The sequence below is a fragment of the Cylas formicarius genome, unplaced genomic scaffold, assembly GCF_029955315.1.
Source record: "Cylas formicarius isolate icCylForm1 unplaced genomic scaffold, icCylForm1.1 PGA_scaffold_6__28_contigs__length_40554024, whole genome shotgun sequence".
Lineage (NCBI taxonomy): Eukaryota > Metazoa > Arthropoda > Insecta > Coleoptera > Brentidae > Cylas > Cylas formicarius.
In genome coordinates this window covers 34,523,278-34,537,150 of record NW_026844347.1, presented here as the reverse complement: position 1 = coordinate 34,537,150, position 13,873 = coordinate 34,523,278, and the positions used below count along the sequence as shown (strand labels likewise).

The following is a 13,873-nucleotide window of genomic DNA, read 5'->3' as shown; positions in this document are numbered from 1 at the left end:
AAAAATTAACTAAATTTTGGATTTGGTTCCTTCTCTCATTTAAAATTCACGACCCTGCAGATTTGTTGAGTTAATTTTCAGAACAATATTCCAGTGTTCTATAAAAGTTCAACCAATCACGGGCCTTGAAACACATATAACTGCTGCTGCATATAATTTCCTTCTACAAGAATTTTTCAATTGGGTAGTTCGATTGCTATCAATTAATAATACGTAGGATAAGATAGAACCTTTCGTATTTATTTGACATCATATTATAACTAGTAGCTTCTTATATTAAAATCGGCATAGATAATGTTTCGAAACTCGGGGGCTAACACAATCGATCGATCACGTACATAAAAACACTGACATCCATTTCTTCATAATCAAAATCAGACGAAAAACTTTGCCATACAGTCTGTATATTACTTCAAAATTTTGTTCAAATTATATGTTCTGTAGTATAAATTATTAGCAATTATTAATTAATTACTTAATAACTAACTATTATCAATAGTATTGATATCAAAGTAAATTAAGAGCTTTTTTCTCAATTTTTCTTAAAGTGGCTATAATCAAGAAAGGCACTGATAATATATGTTAAAAATAATAATATAATATTATTTAATAATATTATATTATTATAATATTTCCTCCTCAATTATGCACCAATCAAGCGCACAGAAACTGACACTTTCATGCATCAAGTTTGCTTTGCAGAAATATATTCATTCATAATAATCGTAGGAAAAGTATAGTATGCAACACGCCGATAAACTTCTTTAGGGACTCGTTTGTTAAGCACTCGCTGCTTTGAGCTTGGCACGAGCCAAATCAAACTCGTGACTTAAATAAATTTATCAAAATCGTTGCATAATAACTATTATACTATTATGCTGTTTAAACAAACTGGTTAGCGATAAGAGAAAATGAATTTTATGTGTCTTCAAAAAGCGAAAACTTTAAAATCGATGTGTGCACCATTTGTCAAGATAACGAATCGAATAAATTCCTGATGTTTTAGTTTTCAACTCACAGAATTCGAAAACTTCTTGACATTCCTATAGCAACGTGCGGATTTTTTTCTCTCACTTGCTTTAGATTTTTGGGGGTGATATCTACATTTTCGTCCATTTTTTTGACCAAAGCGATTCGAAAGTAATAGAATCAAGAGTTCTATCCTAATACTAATTGGATTTTGGCAATATGCAGTTTTGTCCGTAAATTAATTTATAATAACTGCAGCGAACTCAATCTAAACCGGAGTGCCGATGGCGTGATAGAAAAGGCAAATTTTGAAATAGATAAAAGCGGCAAGTAAAGGGGATCGTTGTCTCTCTCTTGGTGATTTTATACGATTAGAAGTGTCGGATGTTCTCTGTGTTTGATTCTTATATATTATTTGGTGATGGAACAAAATTTTCTTTAAATATTTGTATAAAAATAAAAATTTCGAAAAAAGCGCTTACAAATTGATACATTGATACAAAATATTTGGGCTTTTTTACCTAAACATATACACTTAAAGAATGTTTTTTTTTATTTCTGGCGAAAAGAAGGTAATAATATCAAAGGACTAATTCATTTTATTCGATTATAAAAGGGAAATACTTTATATAATATGCATGAGCCATATTTCACTTATAAAACAAAACCAGATCATGTAATATGCAATAAGCAAAAAATAACCTTTTTTGCTGGCTGTAATGTACATTACTGCAGCAATATGCACCACAAACATTTAAAATTTTACAAAATAGTTATTATTTATTATATGTATGATTAGCAGGTATTCTACATGGTATTTATGTGTATGTCAAAGAAAATAATCCCCATCACTACCCGTCTCAATCTACATAGTTTAGAAAAAATCCCTTTGATTTTTTTTTAATTAGATAATATTTACCCGTAAATGGATTGCAAGAAATTCGTGCGAAATTCATCCTCCTGTTTGCGTTTGTAGTCCGCATTTATCAAAACTAACGTCACGTTCACTGCTTTTCAGATATGGAAGATGGGTGACCAGACGCGTCGCTCTAGCTACCATAGCCGCAATATGGCTTCTCGCCGGACTCATTTCTTTCGTTCCTATTATGCTCGGGCTGCACCGACCGCCCCAGCCCTTCGTCATCAATTCGGGGGGCCAAAACTACCCCACCTGTGCCCTCGACCTCACTCCCACTTATGCGGTCGTCTCTAGTTGCATCTCCTTCTACGTGCCGTGCATTGTTATGTTGGGTATGTATGAAATTTAGATTAGACGACACGCTTAATACGGTGGTAATCTTGTGAGGAGCAGATCCGGCAACACTGCGACTGCAAAATTAGTAAATTGTTCCTCCTTCCATCAATATTGGAAGACGGGTGTGAAACCTTTATTTTCCCAATTGTCGTAATCGATTGGTTTTTAATATTTGAAACAACACAATTTTTGAATATTAAAGAAAGAAATTGACGTGTGTTTAATTTGTTTAGTTTTTCTCTATCCCTAAAATTTTTTAGTTGCTTCCTATTAAAAGTTAAAAGTTGATATACACAAAGTCCCAATTTTCAATGACATTTTGCTGCAAACCTAAAACTTAAAAAAAACATGGTGCTAAGTTATATTTATGTTTAAAAAATAATATTTTCATTTCTCTAGTGGGTACATTCTTTGTATTAATGTTTAAAATCAAAATATACAAAGCCGGACCTCGATATAAAAGCACTGTATTTTTTCAATCATTACAAAACTTTTCGAGTTACTCGAATCCTCAATAAAATTATGTCTAAAAAATATAAAGAGCAACAAATAGTACCGCACCAACAAAACCATCTAAGAAAAAAAACGATCTTAAAAGATTAATAATATAATCTGACGCCGAGGTCTAACAAAAATAATACCTAAGCATATTTTCATTTATTTTTAAATTTCGTTGAGGTTTTTTATTCTTAATATATAATTTTAATTATTATTATTCCGGAAATTCTATGATTAACACTATATTATAGTATTATTACGTTAAACTATAAAGTTCATTTTTGACTTTTCAAAATATTTTTAAACTATAAAAGGTAGCAGATATCATACTTATCTATTCGCTTACTCTTCTTCAATTGTACCGCAGACTACAGCCTATCTGTTCTGGAGTAACTTAGTTTTCCATTGGATTAACTTTAAGGTCCTTACAGGTTTTACGTTTTATGTGTTCAAAATTCGTGAAATAAAATTGAAGATGCTTAGATTTCCTCCTACTTGAAATATCTGAAACCGAATTTTGTGTTCAGCATTGTTTTCTCGTATTTCTCCATTGCCTTAGGCACAGAAATTACAACGAAACTCTTCACCTAGGTTAATCGAAGCTTAGACGGCTTCCAAGAAAATTTTGCATTAGGGCCGTGTGGCTGACGCATATTAGCAACGAAACCCTGAGGTTTTAACCCATTATAACCGCTGTTCAGTTTCTTGCAAACTGTCTCAATACTCGTATGATCCACCCAATTTAAGCTGCTATTTTCATTGACTCTTACAATCATTTCGATAGAAAAACGTATTGAAGTTATAATAATCAGGTTGCAAATGCAATTCCTTGGTAGTTTTTTACTTACTTAAGGATACTGAGAATATGAAAGAAAATAGTGGTAGTAATTTAGAACTTTATTATATTTTATTTTATTATAATTAATTACAATCATGCAAAGCAAATAATATACACTGGGATTTCGTTCATCATACGATTCCGTTCTTCATGGTTGGACAAACAACCATGTTGATCCTGTTGCTGTACTTAGACTTGCGTAGCCTTTAGAGCCTGTTCTGTTGGGTAAATTGTCGAGTCGTTCCATCACGGAGAGATCACTTCCTCATCACTACGTTCCCGCAGAGAAGACCTCCTTTGTACTCTCGGATCCCACTGAGACGGAAATATTTCCGAGGTTGCTCCAGGACTTTAACAAAAATTTTGTACTTCTTATCGTCATCGCAACTGACATTTTGCCGCTCCGGTGAAGACGTTCTCCAGAAATGAGGCTCGGAAGTGGACGATTCAAAACTGTCCATTATGGTCGAAGGTTCGATTAAAATTGAATGATTTATTTCAACGTGTTGGGCTTTATATATAATCCGAAGAGGTAATTATAGTAATCCCAACGTAATTAGTTGCAAGTGCAGGTAAGCTGCATTTAAGTCGAATGTCGATCCCGATATTACGGTCGAAAATTGGTAAAGTAAACAAACTGGTAAAAGTAATGATGATTTTACAATATTTTCTGCTCATTGCATAAGCAGATTTACATTTATATTTAAATTTCGTTGAGGTTCTCCATTCTTAATAATATAAAACATTCAAAATATCTTATATTATTAATTATTTTATCCAATGTTATATTTTAATATTGTATTAAATTATAAAGTTAATTTTTTACTTTTGAAAGTATTTCTAAACTATAAAAGCTAGTAGAAAGGGTGTCATAATTATCTATTTTATAATATTCAATTTTCCATTGGATTAACTCTAAAGTCCGGACAGGTTTTATGTTATACGTGACTATCAATAAATCCATATCCTAAACATTTGTAAAAAAGTCAATTCAAAATTCGTGAAATAAAATTGAAGTTTCTTAGATTTCCTCGTACTTGAAATATCTGAGACCGAATTTCGTGTTCAGCATTGTTTTCTCGTATTTCTCCATTTCCTTAGGCGCAGAAATTACAACGAAACTTTCCACTTAACCTAATCGAAGCTTAGACGCTTCCAAGAAAATTTTGTGTTAGGGCCAACTCGTGTGGCTGACGCATATTAGAAGCGAAACCCTGAGGTTTTAGCTCATTATATCCGCTGCTATTTTCAATGACTCTTATAGTCTTTTCGATAGAAGAACGTGTTGAGGTTACAACACAAGTATATAATAATCAGGTTGAAAATGCAAATCCTTGGTAGTTTTTTACTTACTTAAGGATACTGGGAATATGAAAGAAAATGGTGGTACTAATTTAGAACTTTATTATATTTTATTTTATTATAATTAATTACAATCATACAAAGCAAACAATATACACTGGGATTTCGTTCATCATACGATTCCGTTCTTCATGGTTGGACAAACAATCATGTTGATCCTGTTGCGGTACTTATACTTGCGTAGCCTTTAGGGCCTGTTCCGGAATACCTGGAATTTAGGTAAATTGTCACCTCGTTCCACCACGCAGAGATCACTTGCTCATTACTACGTTCCCGCAGAGAAGACCTCCTTTGTACTCTCGGATCCCACTGAGACGGAAATATTTCCGAGGTTGCTCCAGGACATTAACAAAAATTCTGTACTTCTTATCGTCATCGCAACTGACATTTTTTCGCTTCGGCGAAGACGTCCTCGGGAAATCAGACTCGGAGGTGGACAAATCAAAACGGTCCATTATGGTCGAAGGTTAGATTGAAATTAAATGATTTATTTAGACGTGTTGGGCTTTATATATAATCCGAAGAGGTAATTATATTATTAACTGCACCATAGTAATCCCAACGTAATTAGTTGCAAGTGCAGGTAAGCTGCATTTAAGTCGAATGGGACTTAATGGTCGATCCCGATATTACGGTCGAAAATTGATAAAGTAAACAAACTGGTAAAAGTAATGGTGATTTTACAATATTTTCTGCTCATTGCATAAGCAGATTTACATTTATATTTAAATTTCGTTGAGGTTTTCCATTCTTAATAATATAAAACATTCAAAATATCTTATATTATTAATTATTTTATCCAATGTTATATTTTAATATTGTATTAAATTTTAAAGTTAATTTTTTACTTTTCAAAGTATTTTTAAACTATAAAAGCTAGCAGAAAAAGTGTCATAATTATCTATTTTAGAATATTCAATTTTCCATTGGATTAACTTTCCCGACAGGTTTTATGTTATACGTGACTGTCAATAAGTCCATATCCTAATCATCTGCAAAAAAGTCAATTCAAAATTCGTGAAATAAAATTGAAGTTTCTTAGATTTTCTCGTACATGAAGAATCTGAAATCGAATTTCGTGTTCAGCATTGTTTTCTCGTATTTCTCCATTTCCTTAGGCGCAGAAATTACAACGAAACTTTTCACTTAATCTAATCGAAGCTTAGACCGCTTCCAAGAAAATTTTGTGTTAGGGCCAACTCGTATGGCTGACGCATATTAGAAGCGAAACCCTGAGGTTTTAAACGCCATTATATCCGCTGTTCAGTTTCTTGCAAACTGCCTCGATATGATTAACCCAACTTAATCTGTTATTTTGAATGACTCTTATAGTCTTTTCGATAGAAGAACGTGTTGAAGATACTTGGATACTGGGAATATGAATGAAAATGGTGGTAGTAATTTACAACTTTATTATATATTATTTTATTATAATTAATTACAATCATGCAAAGCAAACAATAAACACTGGGATTTCGTTCATCATACGATTCCGTTCTTCATGGTTGGACAAACAATCATGTTGATCCTGTTCCTGTACTTAGACTTGCGTAGTCTTTAGGGTTTGTTCCGGAATACCTAGAATTTAGGTAAATTGTCACCTCGTTCCATGACGCAGAGATCACTTCCTCATCACTACGTTCCCGCAGAGAAGACCTCCTTTGTACTCTCGGATCCCACTGAGACGGAAATATTTCCGAGGTTGCTCCAGGACTTTAACAAAAATTTTGTACTTCTTATCGTCTTCGCAACTGACATTTTCCCGCTTCGGTGAACACGTTCTCGGGAAATGAGGCTCGGAAGTGGACGATTCAAAACTGTCCATTATGGTCGAAGGTTCGATTGAAATTGAATGATTTATTTCAACGGGCTTTATATATAATCCGAAGAGGTAATTATATTATTAACTGCACCATAGTAATCCCAACGTAATTAGTTGCCAGTGCAGGTCAGCTGCATTTAAGTCGAATTGGAGTTAATGGTCGACCCCGATATTACGGTCGAAAATTGATAAAGTAAACAAACTGGTAAAAGTAATGGTGATTTTACAATATTTTCTGCTCATTGCATAAGCAGATTTACATTTATATTCAAATTTAGTTGAGGTTTTCCATTCTTAATAATATAAAACATTCAATATATCTTATATTATTAATTATTTTATCGAATGTTATATTTTAATATTGTATTAAATTATAAAGTTAATTTTTTACTTTTGAAAGTATTTTTAAACTATAAAAGCTAGCAGAAAGGGTGTCATAATTATCTATTTTAGAATATTCAATTTTCCATTGGATTAACTTTAAAGTTCAGACAGGTTTTATGTTATACGTGACTATCAATAAGTCCGTATCCTAAACATTTGTAAAAAAGTCAATTAAAAATTCGTGAAATAAAATTGAAGTTTCTTAGATTTCCTCGTACTTGAAATATCTGAAATCGAATTTCGTGTTCAACATTGTTTTCTCGTATTTCTCCATTTCCTTAGGAACAGAAATAACAACGAAAGTCTTAATCGAAGCTTAGCCGGATTCCAAGAAATTTTTGTATTAGGGCCGACTTGTGTTACTGACGCATATTAGCAGCGATACCCTGATCCGCCGTATATCTCACGAATTTGACGGATGGTATCTCAAAAATTAACCGCAGGTTTACTATCTTCGGTACCAGATATCCGTGTTTCATAATAATATAGGAATATTAATTATTGAACTGCATATCTTGAAACCTCTATATAAAAAAAAAAGTTTTTAATTCCTGAAATGAACGAGTGCTTTCTCGTGCTTCATTTCATGTTTTCCTTGGACAAACAAAACATCGGCAAGCAATCATTTCGATATCGCTTTGTCATATTTTCTATAAAATACTAAGCAATTGTTCCAGAAAATAAAACGAGACGAATAACAATAATAACAATCCCTCCCGACCAGAGAATAATTTTGTATGTTTACTTTTAAGGTTTACAATGCTGCATTGATCGTAATATGCGGCTAACAAATAGGCTGTATGTGGTTTCGAATGGGATTTTTGAAAGTTAATAATCTGAAAAGGCAAGAATTTGAAATCCAATCTCGCGAACTTCCTAAACTTCGAAAACTAATCTAAATCGCTGTTGTTGACAGCATCGAACTTATGACGTAGAACGCTATAAAATAAAATAAAATTATATCGATATAGGAGTTTGGTCCAATTCAATTTAGTCTCTGTTGTGGTACAAAACTATAATATAAATTTACTTTTCAGTTAATGAAAAAACACTTGTAAAATAAAATAACGGTTTTTAGAAAAACAGCTATAGCCAAACGTGTGTCCTTACAGGTATATACTGCAGATTATACTGCTACGCGCAGAAACACGTGAAAAGCATCCGGGCCATTACAAGACCGATAGACTTGCCCAATTCAACGAAAAAGAAGAAGAGCGTTAAACAGAAGAACAAGGCTCTTCACATACACCTTCACAATCATCAAAGTTCGCCGTATCACGTGAGCGATCACAAGGCGGCCATCACAGTGGGAATTATAATGGGCGTCTTCCTAATATGTTGGGTAAGCATAACTATTTGCTGAACATCAAATGTAATTGTAAAACTCGTTCTTGAAAAATGTTTTTGTAAATGGAACACAATTTATAAAGAAAAAAGATATTAAAAGAAGTTAACAATGTAATGATCATTGAATATCTCAGATCTGGTTGCATTGCTGTCGCGTTTTACGAGCTGATTTCGTCCTGTTTCTGTGATACTGATTTGGAAGCTTGATCCTTTCGATTTAATTTTATAACTCACCTATACATAAATTTTATTAAGTTTTTTTATGATAACAATAATTATTGTGGATTTAAAGCTATAAAAGCCTGAATCTGAGTCACCAAGATTTTGACCTAATAATTTCCCACCTGCTTTAGAATGTGGTTAAGTATATTCCTAAGTAATAATTCTATCTGTCTACTTGGTCAACAAGTGTTGTACTACATTTTCGCATTGGTAATCGTTCGTAACATAATACAAGCGACACGAGACAAATCTTGCCTTCACTACTAGGAAATAGGATTTTCTTATCGGAAATGCGAATTAATAGCCCCAAATGAGGTTTCTAGAGTAAACACCATTACTGGCCCACACCGCCGAGCTCGTTTAGATGGAGGATATGCTTACGCGACTATATTATTTAAAGTTATCGCCTTGCTCGTTTGCATGATAATATTAGCCTAGGATTTATTCGTAAAAAATATATGCACAATCGAGAAATTGTTTAGATTTAGTTCTCAATCCCAATGTAGAAAGTATTATCGAAGGATTACAAATACAAATTACAAATACATTGTTGCACATGTCAAGAAGCAATGGCAAAAAGCATAAATATCTAAATGGTTTATATATAAAATCCAGTACAATTTTACAATGTTTTAACCCATAGAAAATAAAAAAAAAAAACAGATCATAATATAAAACGTATATTAATTTTATTTTAAACATTAATAATGATTCTTTTTTACGAAATAAAGGCACAATCACTTTCAGTAACGTCATCATATGATACCTTGTAAAAAACCTTGTTTATCGACATGTTGAGCTTTTAAAGGCCATTATAACAGCTTTTCAGTTTCTTGCAAACTATCTCGATATGATCAACCCAATTTAATTTTGAATGACTCTTACAGTCTGTTCGGTAGAAAAACGTGTTGATATTCTTCCAAAATTCTTGATTTCTTGACTATACAGTGTATAAAGATGGACACAGGTAGTTTTAAACTAGTTAGTACCGTTACCCAGTGCCATCAATTTTTTACCTTAAAGTCAGAAACAAGCAATTGAAGAAAAAGGGAGCGCTTCCCCCGTAACACCCGAATACTAACTATTACTGAGCTATCGAAGGAAGTTACAACACAAGTGGATAATAATCAATTCAATAAAATGATGGCAGATATTTAGAACTTTATTATATATTATTTTATTATAATTAATTACAATCATGCAAAGCAAACAATATACACTGGGATTTCCTTCATCATACGATTCCGTTCTTCATGGTTGAACAAACAACCATGTTGATCCTGTTGCTGCACTTAGACTTGCATAGCCTTTAGGGCCTGTTCCGGAATACCTAGAATTTAGGTAAATTGTCACCTCGTTCCATCACGCAGAGATCACTTCCTCATCACTACGTTCCCGCAAAGAAGACCTCCTTTGTACTCTCGGATCCCACTGAGACGGAAATATTTCCGAGGTTGCTCCAAGACATTAACAAAAATTCTGTACTTCTTATCGTCATCGCAACTGACATTTTTTCGCTTCGGCGAAGACGTTCTCCGGAAATCAGACTCGGAGGTGGACGAATCAAAACGGTCCATTATGGACGAAGGTTAGATTGAAATTGAATGATTTATTTAGACGTGGTGGGCTTTATATATAATCCGAAGAGGTAATTATATTATTAACTGCACCATAGTAATCCCAACGTAATTAGTTGCCAGTGCAGGTAAGCTGCATTTAAGTCGAATGGGACTTAATGGTCGATCCCGATATTACGGTCGAAAATTGCTAAAGTAAACAAACTGGTAAAAGTAATGATGATTTTACAATATTTTCTGCTCATTGCATAAGCATATTTACATTTATATTTCAATTTCATTGACTTTTTTCATTCTTAATAATATGAAACATTCAATATATCTTATATTATTAATTATTTTATCGAATGTTATATTTTAATATTGTATTAAATTATAAAGTTAATTTTTTACTTTCGAAAGTATTTTTAAACTATAAAAGTTAGCAGAAAGGGTGTCATAATTATCTATTTTAGAATATTCAATTTTCCATTGGATTAACTTTAAAGTCCGGACAGGTTTTATGTTATACGTGACTGTCAATCAGTCCATATCCTAAACATCTGCAAAAAAGTCAATTCAAAATTCGTGAAATAAAATTGAAGTTTCTTAGATTTTCTCGTACATGAAGAATCTGAAATCGAATTTCGTGTTCAGCATTGTTTTCTCGTATTTCTCCATTTCCTTAGGCGCAGAAATTACAACGAAACTTTTCACTTAATCTAATCGAAGCTTAGACCGCTTCCAAGAAAATTTTGTGTTAGGGCCAACTCGTATGGCTGACGCATATTAGAAGCGAAACCCTGAGGTTTTAAACGCCATTATATCCGCTGTTCAGTTTCTTGCAAACTGCCTCGATATGATTAACCCAACTTAATCTGTTATTTTGAATGACTCTTATAGTCTTTTCGATAGAAGAACGTGTTGAGGTTACAACACAAGTATATAATAATCAGGTTGAAAATGCAAATCCTTGGTAGTTTTTTACTTACTTAAGGATACTGGGAATATGAAAGAAAATGGTGGTAGTAATTTAGAACTTTATTATATTTTATTTTATTATAATTAATTACAATCATGCAAAGCAAATAATATACACTGGGATTTCGTTCATCATACGATTCCGTTCTTCATGGTTGGACAAACAACCATGTTGATCCTGTTGCTGTACTTAGACTTGCGTAGCCTTTAGAGCCTGTTCCGGAATACCTAGACTTTAGGTAAATTGTCGAGTCGTTCTATCACGCAGAGATCACTTCCTCATCACTACGTTCCCGCAGAGAAGACCTCCTTTGTACTCTCGGATCCCACTGAGACGGAAATATTTCCGAGGTTGCTCCAGGACATTAACAAAAATTCTGTACTTCTTATCGTCATCGCAACTGACATTTTTTCGCTTCGGCGAAGACGTTCTCGGGAAATCAGACTCGGAGGTGGTCGAATCAAAACGGTCCATTATGGTCGAAGGTTAGATTGAAATTGAATGATTTATTTCGACGTTTTGGGCTTTATATATAATCCGAAGAGGTAATTGTACTATTACCTGCACCATAGTAATCCCGACGTAATTAGTTGCAAGTTCAGGTAAATTGCATTTAAGTCGAATGGAACTTAATGGTTGACCCCGATATTACGGTCGAAAATTGATAAAGTAAACAAACTGGGAAAAGCATTGATGATTTTACAATATTTTCTGCTCATTGCATAAGCAGATTTACATTTATATTTCAATTTCGTTGAGGTTTTCCATTCTTAATAATATAAAACATTAAATATATCTTATATTATTAATTATTTTATCGAATGTTATATTTTAATATTGTATTAAATTATAAAGTCAATTTTTTTACTTTTGAAAGTATTTTTATTTTGCAATATTTTCTGCTCACTGCATAGAATTTTAATACAAAAAATATTTACAAAAGCCATGCTAAACGCACTTTTCAAATTTACGTCATTGGTAAAAATACACACCGTGTGTGAAAATTCCAATAAAATGTAATTTTGCTATGAATCTAGCAAATTTTACCAATTATATTGATGAATCAGGACACGTGGTCACTGTCCGTCCATTTTTCAATTGTCACTCACTTTAACCTAAATTGGACTACGACCGTACCTTTTTTTTTGGTATCTTAACACATCAAAAGATGGTTAGCAAGTTAACTTAACCATTAATAATTAATTATTTCATATTAATGTTTATAAAACACCAATTTCCTTAGTTAATATCCCTGCAACGGAAATTTTCAGGTCAGGGTAGAAGGAAAAAATATTTTTAAAATGTGTTTTTTATTGATTTTGCAATAATAAATATTCCCACGAAAGCTAACTTTTTTGATCAATTCTGATTCAAGTGGTAAAGCATAGCTCTAAACATGACGTAGTCACTATTTCTACCAGATTTTCACTAGTAAAGACCGCCGGTTATATTTGGTTTGGATTGGATGGCACAAAAAACAACTTACGCACACCTGCAGGCCAGCATAAAATTCCAGAAAATAGGGCAACCCCAAGTCTTTTAAATTATTTGGATTTCAATGACGGATATACGTCCATAATAAAAGATATTTTATATTGTGTACCTGTTAGGCTTTAGGTGTAATCGGCACACTGTACCCTAATTTTACCTGAACCAATGTTATTAGATAATATGATGTTGATATGTTTTGTGGATAGCGAAGTTCTAATACATGGAATTTTGATTGTAACTACCGCGCAAATCTTGCTTGGCACACATGTACTATTCATCAAGAGGCATTATTTAGAGTACCACAATTTACAATATTTTTATTTCCATTAAATATTTTATATGATTTATAATCCAAACAGGTAATTATCTTATTAACTGCATCATGGTAATCCAAGTGTAATTAGTTACCAAGTACAACTGGATTGCAGGTAGGCTGCATTTAAGTCGAATGGGACTTAAGTTTTATGTGCAAGTAAACAAACTGCTAAAAGTAATGATAATTTTACAATGTTTTTTGCTTACTGCTTGGAATTTTAATACGACAATTTTTTAAAAAATATATTCACAAAATCCATACTAAACCTACTTTTCAAATTTACATTAGTTAATGGAAAAAAATCACCCCCATTTAAATTTACAATAAAATTAAGCGTTAACTTGTCAAAAAATATTTGCAAAAGCCATGCTGAAGGCACTTTTCAAATTTACTTCATTGGTAAAAATACACACCGTGTGTGAAAATTCCAATAAAATGTAATTTTGCAATGAATCTAGCAAATTTTCAGATCAGACCACGTGATCACTGTCCGTCCATTTTTCAATTGTCCTTTAAGGATTATTAGTGCCAAATGGGGCCAAAATTAGGGCTGGTGTCTAACAGACCTCTTCATAAGATGGCGATCGAGTGAAATAGTTTTTAACGTGCTGCTCGTCCTGAATTATTCGGAATTAAATAAAAAATACAGGTCTATAAATTGCCTTGAGTATTTACGTGGTTGTAGCAGCGTGTGTTGTTATTATTGGTTTACATCTAACCTAAAATTGGGCTAAGGCGAACCGGTTTGGATGAAATACGCAAAATTGTTGGCGAACAGAAAAATGCTACAATTTTCTACGAGAAATTTAAAACTAAACCGAACATGAAGAC

General features: G+C 32.8%; 1 protein-coding gene across 1 annotated transcript in view; it reads left to right on the top strand.

Moving 5' to 3' along the window:
• The window catches only part of LOC132703158 (dopamine receptor 1), a 296,590-nt gene that overhangs the window by 242,956 nt on the left and 39,761 nt on the right, over nucleotides 1-13,873 (top strand). Inside the window, exons 6-7 of the mRNA XM_060672285.1 lie at nucleotides 1,988-2,220; nucleotides 8,241-8,470. Of these exons, the coding sequence (XP_060528268.1) occupies nucleotides 1,988-2,220; nucleotides 8,241-8,470 (463 nt within the window). The remainder of the gene's footprint in view (nucleotides 1-1,987; nucleotides 2,221-8,240; nucleotides 8,471-13,873) is intronic.